The 22,564-nt window shown below is 35.1% G+C and overlaps 1 protein-coding gene across 3 annotated transcripts in view; it reads left to right on the top strand.

Annotated features, from left to right (window-relative positions):
- The window catches only part of GRIK2 (glutamate ionotropic receptor kainate type subunit 2), a 343,246-nt gene that overhangs the window by 296,565 nt on the left and 24,117 nt on the right, over positions 1 to 22,564 (top strand). For all 3 annotated transcript variants that reach the window (XM_015858743.3, XM_015858741.3, XM_032443244.2), the window contains exon 15: positions 11,271 to 11,496. In XM_015858743.3, coding sequence (XP_015714229.1) covers positions 11,271 to 11,496 — 226 coding nt within the window. The remainder of the gene's footprint in view (positions 1 to 11,270; positions 11,497 to 22,564) is intronic.

The following is a 22,564-nucleotide window of genomic DNA, read 5'->3' as shown; positions in this document are numbered from 1 at the left end:
TTCCTTTCTCTGTTATACTACAGTGTTTACACTGCCTATTTGTTAAAGTTATCCAAATTGCAGAATGGTAATATAAACTAATATAAAATAAATTCTATCCTACTTAAATTTCTTCATGTCACACAAGTTCATCAGTACTGCAAATTTCTCAATCAACTTCTGAAAAGTTGGGGCGGAACTCTATCTGTGCTAAAGCCTACTCTAAACTGAATATTACAAGTCTGCTACTGCACATATTTTCTGTACACATTGCCTTATGTGTTATATTGCTTATCTTCTCAAATATGTTGTTCAGGAGACTACAGATGTTTCACGATACAGTTTCCAGAATTATTCTAAAACCTGACAGATTTGCTAACAAACAAGCTGTTTTTTTCCTGATCAGTATCCCAACACTCCTCTCTACCTTTGATATGAACCACATATGGCATCAATCCTGTTTGCCTGAATTAACTCCAATTTTCTAGTGACCAAGGTCACACAATTACAGAGAAAGACTCAGCTGTTCTTAGCCAGCACATATGGTCTTGAGTTGTTCATGATTTACTTGCTATAATGAAAAAAATCAGAATGCTAAATCCAAATCCCATTGCAGAATACCTCAGTGGTGGCTTATGCTAAAATATATCAGGCAAGTATTTTACATGAGATATTTTATAAATAAGTAATTTAAAATATTGCTTGGTTCAAATTTTCAGGGTTTTCATATTATTATTATTATTATTATTATTATTATTATTATTATTATTATTATTATTATTATTATTAATTATTGTCATTTTTATTTTAGATTTGGCAACAACTGATAGGGAGTTTTACTGGGGGAACAGAAACATATCAGTCTGTCCTGGTACCACCACACTTTTGTTACACCCAATCATTAATGCAATGATAGTCTTGACAAAAGAAAAAAGCAACAATTGAACTTCCATTAAGTTTTGGAAATCTGAGAAGAGATACAGGTTATATTTATTTCTAACCGTTTTGAGGAGCAAATTAGTAAATAAGAGTTAGCAGTCTTTCTATGGCTTCAAGTCACTCAAAAAGATCTCAAATGATACAAGTTTGTTTGCTAATGCTACCTGATAAGTTCCTTTCAAATTAAAATGAAAACAGAATTTTTTAGGCATAATTAATAGGATTAACACAGGGAATAATTTTACTTTGAACATCACAAAAACATCTCCCAGACCAGAGTCGATTTTATGGTAGTAAAGTATTTATGAACTTTATGCTTAGTTCTAGATTTCATAGGTTATGTGTATAATAAAAAATAAAACCACTCACTTATTTTGGTAAAGGAGATTGCTTCCAGCTACAGCTCAAACCAAGAACAAAATTTTCTACTGCAACTTGTACCAGAAAACAGGCAGACTGAGCAGAAGTGGATTTATCTTTACAGAGCACATACAATATATGTTTTAAAAACAGATTAAATATTCTTACTGTCTTATTCCAATTTACAAAAGGAAGAACAGTGTGACAAATACCACACTTTTAATTTCCACAGTATTTTTACAAAAAGAACTATTGTTATGTTAGCTATAATTCAGAAGAGATCTATAAATCATTCTGATATATAAAAGGCAAGGAAGTGTTTTGTAAGCCATTAGTGATTTTTTGAGCTATAAAATCTGTACCTATTTCCAGGTCAAAGATGATAGTGAATACTTTTTTTAACCATAAATTGTTTTGAATATTTAATATATTTTTTTTCAAAATCTTTGGTTTTTAAAACAAAAACTCAGCACAATCGGGAAAGGGTAAAAATGTCTTTCTCTGAGCACTGCATTTTTCATTCCTTGTAGATCCATTTTTGGCCGAAGCACCTTTCCTACCTTTCTTTCATTTGTGCTCTATGGACCATGAAAACTGCTGTTATGAAGGAGAGAACACTGTATGCATTACTTTTATTGTTTTTATGCTGACCCAACAAAATCAAAATCGGTGTGCTCACTTACAGGATTTCAGGCCTCAGCAGTCCTGAAAAAATAGGGGGGGAAAAAAAAAAAAAAAAAAAGGAATAAAAAGGAATAAAAAGGAGGGGGAAGAAAGATGAGACCAGTTTGATAAAAAGGGAGAAGTCTTTTTTTTTAAGAAAACAATAAATAAATACAAAATAACAAAGGTTATTTTTATAGCTAGTGCTAATATGGTCTGAAAATAATCAGAAGCTATATTGTATTAATTTAGTCTGTCTGTTGAGTGGTAAATGATGACTAAGCTGATTTAAAATTAGTCTGTTGTCCACTGCAGGTGGAGGAATGCATAATGTTTTCTGTATAACTGAGATGCTGGTGATTTACACAGTACTCTCTAAGAGCTCTCCATTAGCCAGTACGAATATTCAAAAGTGTACTGAAGATATTTGAAAGGAGAGTTTGGGCCTTCTTTGTAATCATACAATATAGTGGAAGCATCAGATTTTAATATGCGACTGTCTCGCTCCAATTTGTAGGAGGGAGGCAAGGTTCTTTGATATGTGTATACCCGGTGTGAGATTAAGAAGCAACGGTTCAAATGTTGGTCCAACCAGTTTATTAAAGTCCTAGCCATTTTTAGGGAGATGGGGAAGGGAAGGTAGGCAATAGGGAGAGTAGGAAATATAAGCAAGGAGTCTTTGCTGAGAGCAAAAGAGATAGTCACCACCGTGGATCCAGCGAGGTACACAGTAGGTCCGTTGATCTCAGGAACTCGTCTGATCACCGCGGGGAATGGGAGACAGCCAGGGAGCTCTGCAGCAAGCCAGTCCGGGGGGTTCTTCCGATGAGGTTTTCCCCTCAGGGAATTCTCCGGCAAAGGTGTCTTTGGGAGTTTGTCTCCAAAGTCCCCAGTTTAGCAAGAGCCTTTTATCCCCATTTTGGTGGGGTTTTTTTCTTCTTCGAAGTTTGAGAATTACAGCTCAGCATTTTTTGGGGAAATACCGAACTTCCAAACAAACAGGCAAACACTCTTCGATAGATGATTTAAAACCAGCTTTTGTGGCATTCCTGGCCCACAGATAAGCCAGCAAGGAGGGGGGGAGAGGGTTTCTCTATTGCCGGACACAAGCGTTATCGCCTTCTGCAGTGGTCCACTCCTTTGATCAGCACCCCTGAGGAAGACTGCTCTTCCTGTTTCTGCTTATCTTTGCAATCGTAAGCAGAAACACTATGGCACAATGACACCCACCATTCAGCACTCCAGGATACTTAACAGTTGTCAGTCAGAGTCTTATCATCACGAATTGCCTCATGAAGACAACGAATTGCCTTTGAGACAACGAAAGAAAAACAGTTCCGTTTTTTACAGCAACTAAGGCCAAATTGTGTTTTACATGTATTGTGCTCAGCTGTGCCAAAAGTGGTATAGATACTGTTTCTGCTGGCTGAAAAAGTAACATTTGCTTTCAGAGTGTAGTTAGCTAAGGCTTATTCTTAAATAGAACTTATTTTAATCACTAAAACTAATTTATTTGAATTGTTTGTAACAAGGTCTGGAGATAGCTCTGTGAAAAGTTAAAAGATATGATAACTTCCATTCTGATTAATGTAGATGATTATCATATTTACCATTATTTTCCTATATTTTTGTTTATTTCAGAAGTCCACATAAAGGACCAGGATCCTATTGTTTTCCCTTTCAGAAACACTGAACACAGAGTCATGTTAAGAAGTAGAATAGATGGATTAGTGAAAGCAAGGTTTATATTGCCAAAACAAAAAGAACAAAAAACATGGGAAGGAAGGAAAATATATTTGGTCTTTGAGAGAAGAACAGTAGAAGACAGTCTTTACAAATTTAAATTTGGTTCCAGTTCAAGAAAGAGATCAGGCTATTTAAGTGTCTTTGGACTTCCCTGTATTTATGATGTTCAGACATTCCTAAAATGTTATTTACCTAACACTGTTGGTTTGTTCTCTCAGCCTTAAGGTTGTCATCCTATTATTTGAAATGTAATCAATTAATTAACTTTGTTTATCTGTCTTTTAATTGTATTAATCCTCTATGTATTAGACACATATCCCAAATGTCTTAGAACAGCTGCAAGCCAAAAGAGGAAATGTTTGCTTTGCTTAAATTTCACATCTAGGTTCCTTACATTCAGAATGATTTCTTGAGATATACTCAGTTGAGATACACTCACTGTGTGCCCCGGTGGCGCAGTGGTAGGAATGCTGCTTTGCAACACCGGGGCCCAGGTTTGAATCCCCCTGTAGCACAAGTAGTGGAAGTGCCGCTCTGCTACATAGGAGGCTCAAATCGCGGGGGTTGGACTCAATGATCTCTAAGGTCCCTTCCAACCTGCACGAAACTAAGATACTATGATACTGGTGCTTTTGCCATTATTAACAGCAGAAATGCATTTTTTCTTAGCTTACTTCAGAACTATGTAGATTTAAGGCACTTGTCAAAACAAAATGTCAAATGTATAAAAATGAATAAGGAATGAATGAATTAAATGTATTACATGGACAGTTTAGCCTGGATTTTCACTCTGGTATTCAGGATTGCCAAGGGGATTATATACGAAACAATTAGTGTGAGATTACTTGAGTTTCAAAGAATTGAATTGTGGAAAAGCCTTAGAAAAACGCATATTTTCCTAGCTAATAATGGGTTTGTCTTTACCTTGAAGTATAAACTACATAAGTTAACAATGTTAACAAATTAATGCGATTTTTTCTTTTTTTTTTTTTGAGAAAAAGGAAAAGAAAAAAAAAAGAAAAAAAAAAAAGAAAAAAAAGGAGAGAAGTGTCACTGTTCCATTGTTCAACATAATAATTTGAAAACTTTTTTAATTGAAAGCAAGACCTTAGATTAGTTTATCTATATATGCTTATATTAGTTGACCTGGTTAAAGTAAGACCTGGATATTTTCAGTGAGCACATTCCACTATTTCTCCTGGCTACATTTATGCCAAATCTTAAATGTTCTCATAGTGAATACATTTTTCCCTTATATTCACGTAGAATTTTCCTTCAGCCACTGCTTCTTGTGCTACTGCCTCTTATTCTATCACATCTTAGTGAAGAGAATAACTTCAAGTTCTCTCTAATTTTCTCTATAAGTAATGAAAGAATGTGATATGCAAGCCCTCCTTTCTTTAGCTTGAACAACTCCTATTCCTACAGTTATAATGACATTGATGAGGGAATTGAGCGCACCCTCAGCAAGTTTGCTGATGACACCAAGCTGAGTGGTGCGGTTGATACGGTGGAAGGAAGGGATGACATTCAGAGGGACCATGACAGGCTGGAAAGTTGAGCTCGGGTGAACCTAATGAGGTTCAACACAGCAAAGTGCAAGGTTTTGCACTTGGGCCGGAAGAACCCCAGGCACCTGTACAGGCTGGGAGGAGTTGTCCTTGAGAGCAGCTCGGCAGAGAAGGACCTGGGGGTCCTGATGGACAAGAGACTTAACATGAGCCAGCAGTGCACTCTGGCAGCTTGGAAAGCAAATGAGATCCTGGGCTCCATCAGGAGAGGGGTGGTCAGCAGGGATAGGGAGGTGATTGTCCCTCTCTACTTGGCTCTTGTGAGGCCCCATCTGGAGTACTGTGTCCAGGTGTGGAGCCCTCAGTACAAGAAAGACATAGAGATTTTGGAAAGGGTCCAGAGGAGGGCCATGAAAATGATCAGGGGGCTGGAGCACATCCCCTATGAGGACAGGCTGAGGGAGTTGGGCTTGTTCAGCCTGGAGAAGAGAAGGCTGTGGGGTGACCTCATTGCAGCCTTTCAGTACTTGAAGGGAACTTACTCCCAGGAGGGGAGTAAACTCTTCGAAAGGGCTGACAATAGCAGGACACGGGGAAATGGTTTTAAGTTAAAAGAGGGAAGATTTAGATTGGATGTTAGGGGGAAGTTCTTTACTAGGAGAGTGGTTAGGCCCTGGAACAGGCTGCCCAGGGAGGTCATAGATGCCCCGTCCTTGGAGGTGTTCAAGACCAGGTGGGACAGGGCCCTGGGCAACCTGATCTAGTAAATGTTGAAGTTTGAAGGCCCTGCTAGGCAGGGGGGTTGGAACTACATGATCCTTGAGGTCCCTTCCAACCCGGGTCATTCTGTGATTCTGTGATTCTGTGATTCTGTGCTAAGATCTCCGACACTCTGATGGAGGACCAAAATGGACTGCAGTGTTCCTCGTATGGCCTGACAGATGTCAGGTGCTGTGGAATAATTTCATTTTGCATTTTACTTGCTATAATCTTGCTGATACAAGCTACAGTTTGTTTTTACCACTGCAAGGGAGCATTTGTTACTACTAACATATATTCATAGTAGAATCATAGAATGGTTTGAGTTGGAAGGGATCCTTAAAGGTCATCTAGTTCAACACCTCTACAGTGGAAAGGGATAACTACAGCTAGATCAGGTTGCTCATAGCCTCATCCAGCTTGACTGTCAGTGTCTCTAAGTACAGGGATTCTAGCACCTCTCTGGGCAACACCTTCCTATGCCTCACCAAACTTATAGTAAAAAACTTCTTTATATCCAGTCTAAATCTCCCCTCTTTTTGTTTGAAACCATTTCCATGTGTCCTATCATAACAGACCCTGATAAAGTGTCTGTCCTTTTTTACAGCTCCCTTTTAGATACTGAAATTCCACTCTCAGATCTCCCCAGAGCCTTCTCTTCTCCAAGCTGAACAGCCTCAGCTCTCTCAGCTTGTCCTTGGAGGGAAGTGTTTCACCCCTCAGACAATTATTGTGGCCCTCTTCTGGATATACTCCAGAAGGTCCATGTCTGTCCTGTACTGAGGACTTCATACCTGGATGCAGTACTCCAGTTTAGGACTCATCAGTGCAGAGTAGAGGGGCAGAATCACATCCCCTGATCTGCTGACTATGATTCTTTTGGTGTGGCACAGTATATGATTGTTTTTTTGGTCTGTGAGGGCACACTGACGGCTCATGTCCTGCTTGCTATACACAAAGTGAGGCTGGTAAAAGAAGGAGAGTGGCTAAGAATTAATTAAGTTGTTGGAAGTGGTGAAAAACTCCAGTAGCTACCAGGGCAATACTGCTTGATTTCTCTTTCTTTGAGGTCTATTCCAACCTGAATAATTCTATGATTCTCTTTGCTGCTTCATGTTGAATTTCCTCCTTATTACAAGAGAAAAAGCCCATAGCTTTTGTCAGATATTTTTTACTGCAATACAAATAATATGAAAATAACATTCAAATAATGAAACGTCTGCTTTAAACAAAATAATCTGTAAAGAAATCTTCCTCTGCTTCCCATGTCTCCAGAAGACAGATTTCCAGTGTCTTCCTCAATATGGTGGCTTGCACTGTAACCATGTATTGCAACATACACTGTATGGTTCTGTGTTAGTTTGAGTAGTTTGAACTGTGTTGTATATTTGTGCCTAATTGTTTCCCATGACCTCACGTGCTCTGTCTCTCCAGTTATCTTTGGATAGATTTATAGAACTTTAAAACTTCAGGGAACCATAACTAACACAAGACAAAATCATGTACAACTGCTTCTGCATGAATCTGTAATGATATTTCTGTACACAAAAGTGTTTCAGTTAAATTCCTTCTTGATGTTGAGAATTTTGTGAGAATCACCATATCACACATATATTTTCAACATTACTGCTTTGGGTTTTGTTTGTTTATCTTTTGTTTGCTGTTAATCACCTACTTGTAGGTTCTAATCCTAAATATGTTTTTCTTTTAAGCACCTATTTCTGCTCTGTGAAGACAGCTGATAGAACATCATGCAAATCTGAGTGTCAGTGATAAGCAGGGAAAGAAATCCTTGTTTATTTTGGCATTCATCCAACATCTTGATATTTTCCTGTCTTCATACTCCAGTCTCACCACTCAGATATCTGTCTTTTCTAGATGGTACTTCAGGGCACAATATTAATATATTCCTAATAGTGATACTCCTGTTTCCAGCTTCACTTCTATTCATAGGATCAGACTAACTCAAAGCCTTTGCCATACCTTCATTTGTGATCTCTAGCATGTACAGTTATTTTCCAATAGTCATTAATTTAAGAACACAGAATTTTCACTGAGTATATTCTGAATGTCACCATTAGAACTACAATTTTATGAAATAGGTAAATAAGTTTCTGGATTTGTTTAACCTTTAAATGTCCAACTTCTATGTTTGTTAGTTAGTTCTCCTTTTTAAATAAGTGAAATTCAAATGTTGTGGCGCATAGGCAGCTTTCTTACTGTTCTGTATTGTTTTCTGTATTCCTGAGGGAACATAAGCATGATAAATCATGTAATCACAAATTATCTTTCACAGACATCATTTCCAGTTGATTTTGCATTAAGTTGGATATCAAGACAGTGATTTCCAGTTAGATTACACAAAATGGTGAAGTAACTCAGAGAGAATAACACACTTTCTTGATGGAGTATGTAAGTTGATTAACCAGACTGATTTGTGCACAGTAAAAGAAGATAGAGACATAATGTATAAATCACAGCATTTTCTTCTATCAATTTGAATTACACAGTCATAACCACCAGAAGCAAAATATACATACTGGAGTGTCATTCTGTTTAGTTCAATGTCAAATTGGAAAAAAAAATAACAAAAAAACAAACAACAAACAGACCTTTTGAGAAGAGGCTTAAGGAGCTGGGAAACTTCAGCCTGGAGAAGAGGAGGCTCAGGGGAGATTTTATTGCTCTCTATAACTTCCTGAATGGAGGTTGTAGTGAGCTGGGGTCGGCCTCTTCTCTTGTGTCATTAGTGATAGGACTAGAGGGAATGGCTTCAAGCTGTGGCAGGGGAGATTCAAGATGGATGTTAGGAAATATTACTTCTCAAAAAGGGTGGTCAGGCACTGGAATGGACTGCACAGAGATGTGGTGGAGTCACTGACTCGGGGACTATTCAAGGAACGATTGGATGTTGTGTTGGACTTGGTTTAGTGGGAGCTATTGGTAATAGGTGAACGGTTGGACTGGATGATCTTTTAGGTCTTTTCCAACCTTGGTGATTCTGTGATTCTGTGAAATGGGCTCCTTATGCTTTTGATTGTTTCAGCTTCTTGAGTGTAGTTAGTTGAGTCTGCTGAGTTTTTCCAACTCTGGTTTTTCCAAACACAGAGAAAAACCATTTGTGATTGTATTTTACTGAATCAAATGTTTTGTTTTATTTTCTCAAATAACTATTCTGTTATGCATAAAACAAATATCTTAACTTTTATTATAGATTGTTTTTGTAAGAATTTCTAAACACCAGTTTGAATTTAAGTCACAAATAGATAGGCTGGTTTTTTGACATCAATTCTGCCTTTTAGGGATGAAAGAACCACAGAATGGTAGATATCTTGGGTAGGAAGGGACTCACAAGGACCACTGAATCCAGCTCCTAACTCTGCACAGAACCACTCAAAATACAAACCATGCTTCTGAGAATGTTGTCCAAATTCTTCTTGAAATCTGCTAGGCTTGGTGCCATGACCACTGCCCTGGGTAGCCTGTTGCAGGTCCTGACCACTCATTGGTATAAAACCTTTTCCTAACAGTAACCTTACCCTAATCTGAAGTTTTTTGTTTTTTGTTTTGTTGTTTTTTTTTTGCAACATAAGTGAAGAAATACTTATTTGTGTTCATTCTTACTTGTTTTCTACGATGGCTCTTGTGATTTTTTTTTAATTTTTTTTTTTTTTCCTTTCAGCATGCATCAGCAATGAATTTAACAGTTTACCCAAATTATTTTCTCTGCAAATTCTTTATGTTACTCAGATTATTTATATTGGCTCAAATGTTTTTGTTTGTTTGTTTGTTTGTTTTTGTTTTTGTTTTGTTTTGTTTTGTTTTGTTTTCAGTAGTGGAATAAAGATTGTATGGCAAAAAAAAATTAGATAATAATACAGGCAAAATTTTATCTGTTTGGTGCTCTTAATTCTATGGATTCACAGTATGTTCTGAAGAGGAAAATGATTTCCTCTTTCATTGTTACTAAAACCTTTTGCAGGCATTTGTACAACATTCAGTACAGGAGTAATGCGTTCATGCAGAGTTCTAGAAGTCTTCTATTTTGCTAGAATTGACACTAGAGTTAGTTCAAATGCTTGTTTTGCTAAGTCTTCAGGCAGACTGAAATAAGTCTTGGATTCTGTCCCAGAAGGGAAACAAAGTTGTCATTTTAATTTTAATTTTTTTTCTACGTAAAAGTTCTTTTCATTCCACATACACTACTAATTCTCCTTTGGGGCGATTTTATGGCTACCAGTCAGTGGAACTTCAGAAATGTTTGTAGTGTCAGTCTTTGCCTAGTATCTCCACCAGAGTGGATGGCAAAGTTACGTTTAAGATTGACATTAAAAGATGAAAGATGCCTGAAAGAGCCTGATTATACCAGTTCTCATACTGTATCTCTACATTTTATTTTCTATGCAAGATATAACTTTAATGAACATTTTCAGATACGTTTGAGTTTGGAAAATTATTAAGCACATGGTGAAAAATGTAATATGAAATGATCAGTTGTTCTAATGCCTTCATTTTATCTAGTATTTATCAACATCACACAATACTTTAGAAAAGTGAGGAAAGGTAATACATTTGTGGCTTTTTGTTTGTTTTTGAAGCCAAAGTGTAGAGAGGGAGAGACTCCTCTATACCAGTGCAACAGCAGTTTGTACCAAATTGTTGTCTCCTTTGTCTGTCTCATCTGTAACACAATAGTGCATTGCATTCAGGGAATACTAAAGCGGTAGATACATATTCAACTTTAGGACTTCTAGCTGCTAATTTTGTAATGGGAAATTAATATGACTAGAGTGTGCTAAGCTGTATATTTGTTGCCTTCTTCCTTATGACTCTTTTTCTTCATGCATTGCCATCTGTAAGTGCTTTGATTACTGCAAGATGCTACACTGTGCAGTAGGTTTTTTAGAAGTGCTCAAGAGTGCATGAGTGACTGAAATATGAGTGAGAATTTCAAATCTACCGGAACACAACTAATTCTCCTATGAGACTCACCAAGATGGTTGATGAACTTGACTATAATAAAATCCTTAATAATTTTTCATTGGCTTTAAATACTTCTTTACTTTTTCACTCTACATAAATAAAAATGCATCCAGAATGAAAAATAAATTAATGCATTTTCTAGAGCATGTGTTTTTCTTCTTTGTTTTCCACAGACAAGATGAAATATATAGGCACTTCTATGCTTGCTGTTGTAAAATCTAGCACGTGTAATGAAATATAATAGGAGAATAATGTGTAAGTTTAGAATTTGCATTTACTTTTCAAAGTGTTTTATCTTTATTACTGTTTCATCTAATATTTGTCTTTCAGAAATCCAAAATCTCCACTTATGATAAGATGTGGGCCTTCATGAGTAGCAGGAGGCAGTCAGTACTTGTCAAAAGCAATGAAGAAGGCATCCAGCGTGTGCTCACCTCCGACTATGCATTTTTAATGGAGTCAACAACCATTGAGTTTGTCACACAGCGGAACTGTAACCTAACACAGATTGGAGGCCTGATAGACTCAAAGGGTTATGGCGTGGGAACTCCCATGGGTAGGTTATATGCCAATTCATTATCTCTCTTCATTAATCTTTGTTGCTATAATAGAAAAGCTCCAACATACTGTTGCTTTCTCTACGTTACTAACATTCCTTTCATTTTCATTTCCTATCTAAAGAAAAACACAATGTATTTTATCAGCATTTATGGATTGTATTTCATAATCTAAATAGAAGGAAAAAAAAAAAAAAAAAAATCAACCCAAAACTCTCATTTGAAGAAACTGGCCATTTGTTATATGATTATTCCCTTACATGATTCCTTCCATATCCTCAAAAATAACAAAATCATCTTTCAAAGTCCTGCTACTTTTCAGTATTTTCCAAATGTTAAACTTTGTTTAGAGAATGAAGTGCTAGATTTTTTTCAAATTTTTTGGTATCAAAAGCTGATGATGTGAAGCATCTATTGTGAGAAAGCTAAACACTAAGATTCTTGAAATAAGTGGAAAGATTCCATAATGTGTAGGATATAATCTGCAAACAAAAGAAATGCTAAGTTAACTTTATGGAATATGCTTTTGCAAAACAATTCCAATTCAGTAAATATTATCTGTCAGGTGTTTCTGACTGTGCACAAAAATTTGGCTGCGAAATTAGAAGCCAACTACAGGCACTAGCTTCTAGAATCCATAGAATGAAATTCAGCAAGCACAGATATTTTGAGTTCAAACTGTCTGCAGTGACTATTGAAAGACATGAGCTGAAGATCCAGCTTTTGATTCCAGAATACATAGAAATCACTCAGCAATCCTACTTAATGTTATAGGATTGTTCAGAAGATGTTTTTGCAAAACTGGTATTTGTTCTGTTTTAAATTTATTTTTAAGGAGAATGTATTGTTTTGTTTTTAATATCAATATGCTTTATATGTTTTTTGTTGTTGTTGTTGTTGTTTTTTGTTTTCTCATATTTCTCATACTTGTTACTGATTTTATTTGTGTGGGTAAAGTTGACTCTAACATTGTATATCAAGAACATGATAAGGAAGGTTAAGTTATAAACATAACTGGAATACATTGCATAAAGGGGTATCTAGTAATATAAAACATTTCATGTATACTGTACATATTTACTGAAACCATAAAATTATTTAAATTTTAGTGATTTCAGTAATTAGATGTGTGACTGGTATCTCCTGAAGAAATTATGATTCTATTCATTTTGTCTTTGAAGAATTAGTTGCTTGGCATTTAGTTTTAATACACATACAATTATTTTTTTTTTTTAATTAAAAAAAAAACAAAACATATTCTACTGAGAAAACAATTGAATCAAAGATAAAGCCAAAAGCATACTTCTAGAGTGATCAGTAAAGATTTAGAGTGAAAAATAACCAGATGTAAAGAGACAATTATGTCTCCGTTAGTAAAACTGTCCTTTTGGCTTTGCATTCTATTTTATTCAGGGAGAGCAGGCAGTAGGAGTACGTTTCTTCATTAACTTCAATTTGTACCAAAGATGGTATTCAGCAGTTAACAATCTACAACAAGCAATAAAAAAAAAGATCAGATTTTTATGTTCTATTTTTATACTATTCAAGAGAAACAACAGAGTTGTAAAAGGGGATCTGTTAGCTGACAATTGTCTTGTAACCAAAACAAGTAAAGGACACATAGGAATCAGAGATTAACAAAGGAGGGAAAAATGAGACTTCAAACAGTAGTAAACTTAAAAAAAATATTTTAAATAAGACCTGAAAAACAAATGAGGCCCTCATAAAATCTGAATTAAGATTTTCATAAAAAATTTAAAGGTAAATTAAACAGCATTTGGGGGTTTATCAGGACAGCTAAGAATAAGGGGTTAATTCTTTCTTTGGGCACTACATGTGAAATGCTATCCAGATGTACAAACTAACATTTATAAAGATTTTGTATTTTCTGTAGAAATGTACAGTCTCAGAGGAAGGAGGCTAGATTGCATTTGCAATAGTAAAGAAAACCTTAGGAAAAAAAGCATATATCACAGTATCACACAGTATCACAGTCTCGTGCGGGTTGGAAGGGACCTTAGAGATCATCGAGTCCAGCACCCAGGATTCGAGACCTCTGTGTAGCAGAGCGGCACTTCTACCACTTGCGCCACATGGGGGATTCGAACCCTGGGCTTCTGGTGTTGCAAAGCGGCGCTCTTAACCACTGCCCCACCGGAGGCACACTATAGTACACATATATAGTGCCTCACAGAATATCTTGCAAAATATATTGCTTTGCTGCAGCAAAAAGATATTACAAAGACATGTGCAATACAAAATTAAGCCATATATTATAATTAAATTCATTACTATAGGAAAAATTAACTCCATAGTCTTTAAACGACCTTTTGGCATAGTTAAGTATTGAGTAGTATATATTATTTCATGATTATGGAAGATGCTTATAGATATGAAATTGAGTGATATCTCTTTTGGGTCAATAATTCAAAGAGTAATCTTGACAAGCACTTGAGAAACTGCAGGATAATGGATAATGATTTCACAAACAAAGCACATATTTACTTCTACTGCCTCTTTGGGAAGCTAGTTGCAAGCACATCTCTGAATAGAAAAATATGGAATTTGTTCAGATAGAGGCACCTTATGTGAAAGCTTATGATGCCATCTTCCCATGTTTATAAAAACATCTAGTTTATCTCCTGGATGAGTCTATTGAAGTGGCAGAAATATTTTCATGAAAGATCAGTTCCATAGAATACATTGTTACAGAATTTATGTCAAATAAAGTAGAATGAGTATGGTTACTTTTGCTGAACTACATCAAAGGAAGTTCCTTGATGGCTAATAGAGTAATTGTGAGAATATAATTTGCTTGAGTCCCGGAAGGTACAAGCAGGAGAGGTAAAAGTTTTTGAACAGGATAATATGCTAGTAGTTTATGATACAGTCAGCATTTGGAAAATGCAAAACCCCCAAATATGGCAGCAGCTTAGAACACTGCAGTAAAAGTTTTACATTCAGACATAGAAAATTGTATAAGATGAGGAGAAAAAAAGAAAAGAACCAATCAAACAAACAGAAAACCAAACAGCAGTTCAGGAAGTTTATGAGCATCAGTTCTTTCCACACACTGAAGAAATGAAGTCTGCTTTAATCGGTCTGGAAGTTTTAGTATTGTGAAAGCATTCCTGAAGTAAACATAATTTAGTGTGCTGAAATGTAGGCATGACATGAAAAATTGATACTGTGTACTCTGGGCACATAGTAGAACTAGTGCACACCTTTAAAATTAACAAAATTCACTGATGTTTGAAAGAGGTGTGAGGCAGCACTATATATGGTATCTTTGCTTTCAGCTTTATTTAACGTCACATATGACAAAAAATAAGCTACAGACAATGAATTTGATAAGTTACTGATGGAATGGCCTACTCTCATGATTTACATGTAAAATTAAGGTATTAGCTTTGTACATACTTGAAAACTTGCAGTTTAATGTATGAGGTATTTCTGATAATTAGCATGTAAATGTGCATTATGTACCTTAGGTATTTTCAGAAAATATATGTATTTATCTTAATGGCTGGAATTTGGCATTGGGTGAGTATACAGCTCAGCATCCAATGTTGATATTAGTTTAAGGAGGGGAAGGAGGAGAAAAACAGAATGTAAGAATGAGAGGGAGGGAAAGACAGAAAAAGTATTGACCTGCTTGGGTACACAAATAATTTTTATATTTAATGATATGTCCTATAAAGTGATAATCACTGCCATTTGTTTTAAATGTCCCATTTCTTCACCACAAATGACAAAGATATTAAACAATGAGTTTATTCCTGAATGAATCCCAGCTGAGACAAATATGTATGATACTTCCACGTACTCATGGTCTTCTGATCAAACATAACTTGTAACTTTGTCTTCAAAAAGACTTAGTATATGCAACAATATACATTTTAAGCCTTACATGAACAGACCTCATATGACTTGACATTTGGTCAACACAGTAGTGTAAACCAGACTAATAGTATGTGACAAATATTATTTTCCCTTTTGAGTATTTATTAAGATTGTTGTCTATCTGAAGTGAACCACATGAAAGATTAGAAATTTAGCTTCCATGCACTCGATATTAAGGCACTGATTTTCTACAAAGCCACTTTTCATTATTTTTTTTTTACACTAAAATAAAAAGAAACATATTATGAAATCATCTCTAGAAAAAAAAAATAATAAAAAAGCACTCCTTCTCTCTCAAGCAGTTTCATGTTATTGTTTTTTCAAAATTTTTGTTTCTTTTCAGCATGGTAGACAGCCTGTTACTTCCCGTCTTACTTATTGTCAGCTGTATTGCCCCTTATTCCTTTGTTCAACCTTGAGTACGTAAGTGGCTGACAATTGTATATGTCATAGCCACTCCATATGAGGAGATCTACTGAGCATGCATCTTTCAGACAAGGTGATAGCACAGGACAGTCTGAACATGCCAGAGAGAATGTGTGTGTATGGAGATGCACTCAAAGTAATAATTTTGACATTTTGAAAATAAAAAAAATATGGGTGTAAGCAACCCTAATAAAAAGCATTTATTCTTACTATAAAGAAATGAAAAATAGTAAGAGATCTTTGGGAAGTAAGATTTACAAGAAAATAAATGCCACTATTTGTAATTTCTCAGTTACAAAACATAGTGAGTGGGTTCTATTAAATAAAACACTTCTACTAGTTAATGATTTTTCTGTTGCTGTGATCAAACTGTTTTCTTATCAGAGCATACTGTTATTCTTATCCCTGATCATTCCATGATGATAGACTACCAATATATCCTTAAAGAAAAAGCTAGGAAGGCACATATCTTTAATATTAGTTATCTTAAAAAAAATTAAGAAAGGAAATATGAAGGTACTTCGCTGTACTTGGAAAGAAAATAATATTCTTAAGACCCAAATGAAATGAAACAGTATATTTTTGGGCCTAGATAAAAATGTTGCATTTTGGGGGGTCAACATACAAACACAATTAGCAACCAATATTTCATCATCAAACTGGATGCAATAATCTGGAAACCATATCCAAGTACTGAATTGTTTTTCATGTAAATATGTCTGCATGCTGTGTATTTATATATTTACAACAGAAAGCTGACAGCTTCTGTGATATAAACAAGTCACACCTTGTATGTCAAAAGCTTTCCAGCAGAGATGCATTGGCCATGGGCACTAGATATTTGCATAGCTACCTCAGTTCAAAGAATCGAACAAAACTTCTAGGTTTTCATGTTGTGTTGATTCAAAGGTGCCATTTTTAGTGAAGTTGTCTTTACTGTAAACCCTAATGTGCAGAGGTTTCACACTGATAGCTAAGTTGCACCATGCCACTCTCTCCCTCCTCAACAGAATATGATGAAAAATCTCAGACTAATAATAAAGGGACATCATATATCAGTTACTGTCATGGGCAAAACAGATTCAGCACAGACAGATTACTTTAATTTATTGTCTATTACTAGTAGACTAGATCAGTAAGAACTAAAGCGAGCTAATTACAGAATCATGGATTATCCTGAGTTGGAAAGGGACCCACAAGAATCATCAAGTCCAACATTTTTCTGAAAGCACTGTCCAGATTAGGCTTACTGCTAGACTTACTAGCATTACTGCAGCCCTGGGGATCCTCTTCTAGTACCTAACCGCCTGAGGATAACTCCTGCAGAGTTATCAATGGGACAGCAGTTTGTCACTTTCAGCTGCTCTCGCAGAGCTCACTGCTCAGGTTTGGCAGTGGCAGTCCCTTTGGAGCAGCTGGAGCTGGCTCTGCTCACCGATCCCATCCCTGCAGCTTCTGGCTACCAAACAATGATGTGTAAGCACTGGTTAAAACTGTGGGTTTTGTTTTGTTTGTTTTTGCAATTTTTTTTTATTTTTTTTTTTTACAATATATCTTTTCTCTTACAGAAGAAAACACATTTGTTTCTTAAAAATATCCCACACTTGCCCAACTTTTGTATGACTTCCAAAAAGTCTCTTTGTTTGACTGTTTAATGTGCAAATCACTAATAGAATACACAGATCATTTCCACACAAAACTGCATTCTATTTACTCTTGCACAGTGTAATTTAACTCAACATTTTTTACTTAGGAATTAAAATATTTTATATTTTATAAATCAGAGCCAATAATAGGGTTGTATTTCTCACTTTATTTATTTATCTTTTCTGAATTTCAGTCAGTTTCAGTTGTGTAGCAAGTAAATACAATGCTGTTTGGAGTTGCTGTGTTTTGAAGACTATAGTATTCATATAATTTCATCAGACATCGAATCTAGAAAGAGAATTTCACACTCCACCCCTTTAAATTAAAGTGTTCATTAAAAAAAAAAAAAAAAAAAAAGGTTTCCAGGCAGTAATTTATGAGCAGCTATTTCACATCTTCTCTTTGACTTCATGAATTATTCATATATATCTAAGCCATTACTAAATGCACTACAATACTGTTCCTACCCAGTGAGAAGCTGCTGGATTCAGATAGAATTTGAACAAATAGCAATCAGCAAATGTGTAACAATTAACATGTTGCATCCTATAGCACTGGAGGCCATCTGATTTATGAGTATTACTTATGTCTCTTAGGAGTGACCTAGAAAAATACTCTCAGTAAAAGTTTACCTTTCATAATATTGAAAAATTTTAGTTGATCTGACCACAGCCTTAATGAATGCATTTTACAAAAGATTTCATTACATGCCATTTTTAAAGTGTTTCCAAATATAGAAACATTTAAATAGAGGCACAGTGGGGTATATAAATTGCTTAAGAACAAAAGCTTTTAAAATACGCTTGATGTTTCAAAGACTAAGACAAATATTTTCAGAAAAGAAAAAAACAAACAAGCACAACAACAACCAAAAAAAACCTATCAAATTACTCTCATTTCCCAAATATACAGAGGGCATTTAAAAATAATTCTTTGAAGATGATTTCAAAAACCTCCTTTATTCTCTTTTCAGAATTTGTTTAGCCTGCACTCTTGCTTCATTCATCATTCTAGCCAGAGGTTTGCAGCCTTCTTTTGTAATCAACCAAAAATTAGTTTATATACAAAGCTTGTCAGTAAAGTAAAAATTGGTGTAAATGCTTTGTTAAAAATAGTACTTCAGTACCCTAGATATGTGTAGGATCTTGCCTGCTCAAATTTGTCTTGGTGTTAAAAGACCAAAGCCTTAATTTCTACACTTATATGTATGTGAAATAAATTTTTCTTTTTAAGCAGTATTTACATCCATGTTAATATTTCAAAGAAGTGCCAATGCTTTTCAGAAAAGAAATCTATTATGTTACTACATATTTAGAACATAGTGATGCTAGAGATCTTTCCTGCTCTAGGTGCATGCAGCTGTGGCAAGATGAAGTCCAGCTTGACCAAGATTAAAGTATGAAACTCCTGAAATTTTATAAAAATGAATTGAAGGTACAGTTGTCCGTAGTCAAACATAGTCAAGCATTATATGAAAGCTGCTAAAGTAGGGAACAATCTATTATTTAAGCTCTGAGTGAATGACGATATATAGTATAGTTATCCTGCAGTTAACCTGTTCTGAAGATACAGATGAGTATTTTGGTGTCAGTTTTTTGTAGCTTATTTATTTATTTATTTATTTTTAATTATTTTTCTTCCCTTTGATGCTTTTATTCTAAGAGAATATTTTCAAATTCCCTGAAAGATTTTCTGGGGGGATTCTTATTTCAGTCACTGAGCACCCATGACTTTATTTAAGTATTCCCAATGTCTTTTAGTGTTGGGAGTGTTATCAGGCCAGTCAGATTATTCTAATTCTTGCTGGTGCTCAGTTCTGACAGTTTTTGTCTTCTTGTTTACAAGATGAAGTTCTCTCCCATATTTCCAATTTCTTTCAGGGGACAGATTTGCAGAAGAGAAATGTAATTTTTTTTTTTTTTTCTCTAAAGAAGTGCTGAAAAATTAAAAAAAAGCATGCCATTTTAGTCTGTAAAATATCTGAGTAAGAAATTAAGACTGAGATTTCAAAATGAGGCATTTTGAACTGACATAGGGCTCTTGAAATTTGTAAAAACTGAAAATGATGTGAACTGGTTTAGTGACTTAAACTTGCAAATAGTTTACCTTTTTTCATGGACTGAAATTACTTTATGCCTATCTGTCTACACACTAATGAGGCCAGGTGCGCACTAGTCATAGTAGGAAGAAGTGACAGCATGTCATCTGAGATGTGGAAATGAAATCAGAGTTTCTGCATGGTTAACTATTATACTGAGTCTAAAGACAGTCCTAAGACCATTCCCTGTTCTGTGATAGCTGCAGAAGCTACCATGGATTTTTCAGCGGCAAAAAAACAATATAAAAACAAAAAAAGAAACCATTTAATTTAAAAGTTGTAAGAAGTGAGGAAAAATAAAAATCTTCAAAAATCAATTTTACATATATAAAAAACTTTTCTAATTCCCCATACCTCTCATTTATCCTATGCCAAACTTTGCAGAACTTGAGCAATGTCGTTTTCATTCGCCTTTCTAAAACTAACACTGATCACCTTACTTGACATTCCCTCCAAAACATTTGTGCGTTTGGTAGTCAGCAATCAATGCAGATCATAATTTTACACGTCTTGCTCCTGGAGAAACAAGGCAGGTTTTTTATGTTTCTGTTACCTCAGTTAAATATTGCACAATTTCATAAATTCCAAAGCATATGATTCCTTATTTTTTACATTACTTTATTTACCTATAGAAAATTTGAGAAAAAGAAAATGAATGTGCTAACCTCCATAGATTCAATTAGTGAGATCTTGCTTTGCTTCCACTCCTTTAGTAAATCAGTTGTGCCTGACCCTATTAGGTAGACAAGTCCATATTTGTATAAATATATTTGTTTAAAAACAAAAAACCAACAACGACAAGAACAAAAACAAAGAAACAGGTATGAATAGCTGAGGAACCTTTCAAAAAGCATACAAGTCTGATATTGTAAGGAATAAAAATGTAAATAATAGCCATAATATAGTTAACAATACAATGTAGCCCATACTATTATTAACATTACAATTTTTTAATCTGAAATTTCAGAAAGTTTAAATGTTTAAAAATTGTTGATTTGCTCTGGTGAATGTATATTCCTTTATTGAACCAGGAGCTGGACTCAATGATCCTTATGAGTTCCTTCCAACTCAGTATATTTTATGATTCTATGATGCCTTTGTAAAGTACTAAATCTTAACAGTTTACATTGGCTATCAATTTAATCATTCTCAAGATTTCCAACTGCAGGTATTTCCTGTTAGTTTTATACAGCACACTGGAGATAAAAGAGCTATCCTTGTCTACTTGTCTACTGTCTGTTCTAAGGTACTGGTGGGGAAAAAAAAAAAAAAAAAAAATCAATTTGTATACCATTTACTTTTTAAGTGTGTGTATATATTTATGTTTATGTTTGTATTATGCTTTCTTAGGTAAATCTTGAATAAGATATGCAATGAATACTGTGCAGTCTTTGCACTCTGAATTTCATTAGTATGAGTATAATCTTTGTCCCCTGCCTAGTTTTCAAAATCTAAAGCACTACAAAACAAAGGAAGAAACAGAGAAAATACAAAAACCAAACAGCAACAATAATAAAAGTGAAACAAAAAAAGCCCTCCTAATTTTTAAGCAATGATAACCTGAGTATCTCATTTTATTTTATTGTTAAAATCCCCTAGTTCTCTTGAAGCCACTTATTAACATCTGGCTATACAAATTGTATAGTATGAACATTTTTTTTTACCAGGCCTTGGAGACTTGAGATTTAAGCAGATCTGTCTCTGTAGGAATAAACATGAAGACATATACCATGACAGGAAACTTTTTTTCTTCTTGCCTGCACTTAGTCTGTAATTCTTCATATAGTTTATACTGTAATATTCGTCACTTTTATATGTATAAACTAGCAGTTCTTCAGTTCTTCTGTAACTAAAACAAATTAATGTATTTGTCTTCATTAGCTGAACACGCAGAATAAAAATAGATGCCTATTATTTATTATTGTGCACGTCAAAAAATGTACTGAAACTAATTTGAGAATTTCAACTGCTTGAGCAGTTAATTTATTGTTGCTGAAATGTATGATTGTGTAGCTAACATATTTGATGAAAGAATTGCACTTTTATAGTTACCTCAGTATGCTGAGTCATGGTAGGAGATAATTCTTAACATTAACAAAGGATTGCCAAAACACTCAGTTTACAGTACTTGTTGTGAGCAGACTCAGAGAAGTGGAGTTTTAAGTAGGATTTTATTGGACAGATGTGGCTGAAGCAATGACATTTTTCAAACGTCATTGTTGACATTATGGTGGTTGCAAACTTATTTATCTGCTGCACTGTCAAAGATTCATCTACTTACATAAAATGTCTCTGTTCTGGTATATCACCACCTAAACAGAAAGAAACTACTGTGTTGCATCCCAGCATGTACTGTTTACATGTTTTCAGATTTTCTTTTTCTGTAAATGTTGCAGCATCGACTCTTAATGGCATCTGTCTCACATTTCTTAAATAAATATTACTGCTCCTCTCCTTGTCCACCGAAGTCCTTTAGTATAATTGCAGTGCTTTAAGTTTATACTGAGGGACATGTGATAACTGAAGTCATACTATGCACTGCCTTTCTGAAATCTGCAGGAGTGGAGAGAGAGGGTACTGTTCTTCTTGTGGTAGAGAAAAAGTCTTAAAATGTATCTTACCTATGCGTATAAATACTTGCTGGTGAAAATAGTAGTGTGGACAAAGGCAGACTTTTTTTCCCTGTCACCTTGCACCAAGGCAAGAGACATTCTGGACAAACTGAAGAACAGTGAACAAATGAAAAAAATGCCCTATAACAGAAAATGTTTTTACAGTGAGGATGGTTGAATGCTGGAACAGGCTGAAAGTTTACCCAGAAAGGCATTCAATGTGATCTTTAAGGTCTCTTCCAAAAGCCATTATGTGAACTCAGCTGGACAGCCTGCCCTGGACAAACTGCCGTTGCTTGAGCTGCTGGGGTAAGCTAGACAGTCTTCACTTGTCAGTTCCAAATTTCTATCTTTCACAAAACTTGTATGGAAAACTTTTGC

Source organism: Coturnix japonica, chromosome 3, assembly GCF_054131305.1.
Source record: "Coturnix japonica strain WE chromosome 3, WE-NBRP24, whole genome shotgun sequence".
Taxonomy (NCBI): Eukaryota; Metazoa; Chordata; class Aves; order Galliformes; family Phasianidae; genus Coturnix; species Coturnix japonica.
The sequence above is the reverse complement of the archived record's forward strand: the minus strand, read 5'-3'. Positions and strand labels throughout refer to the sequence as shown.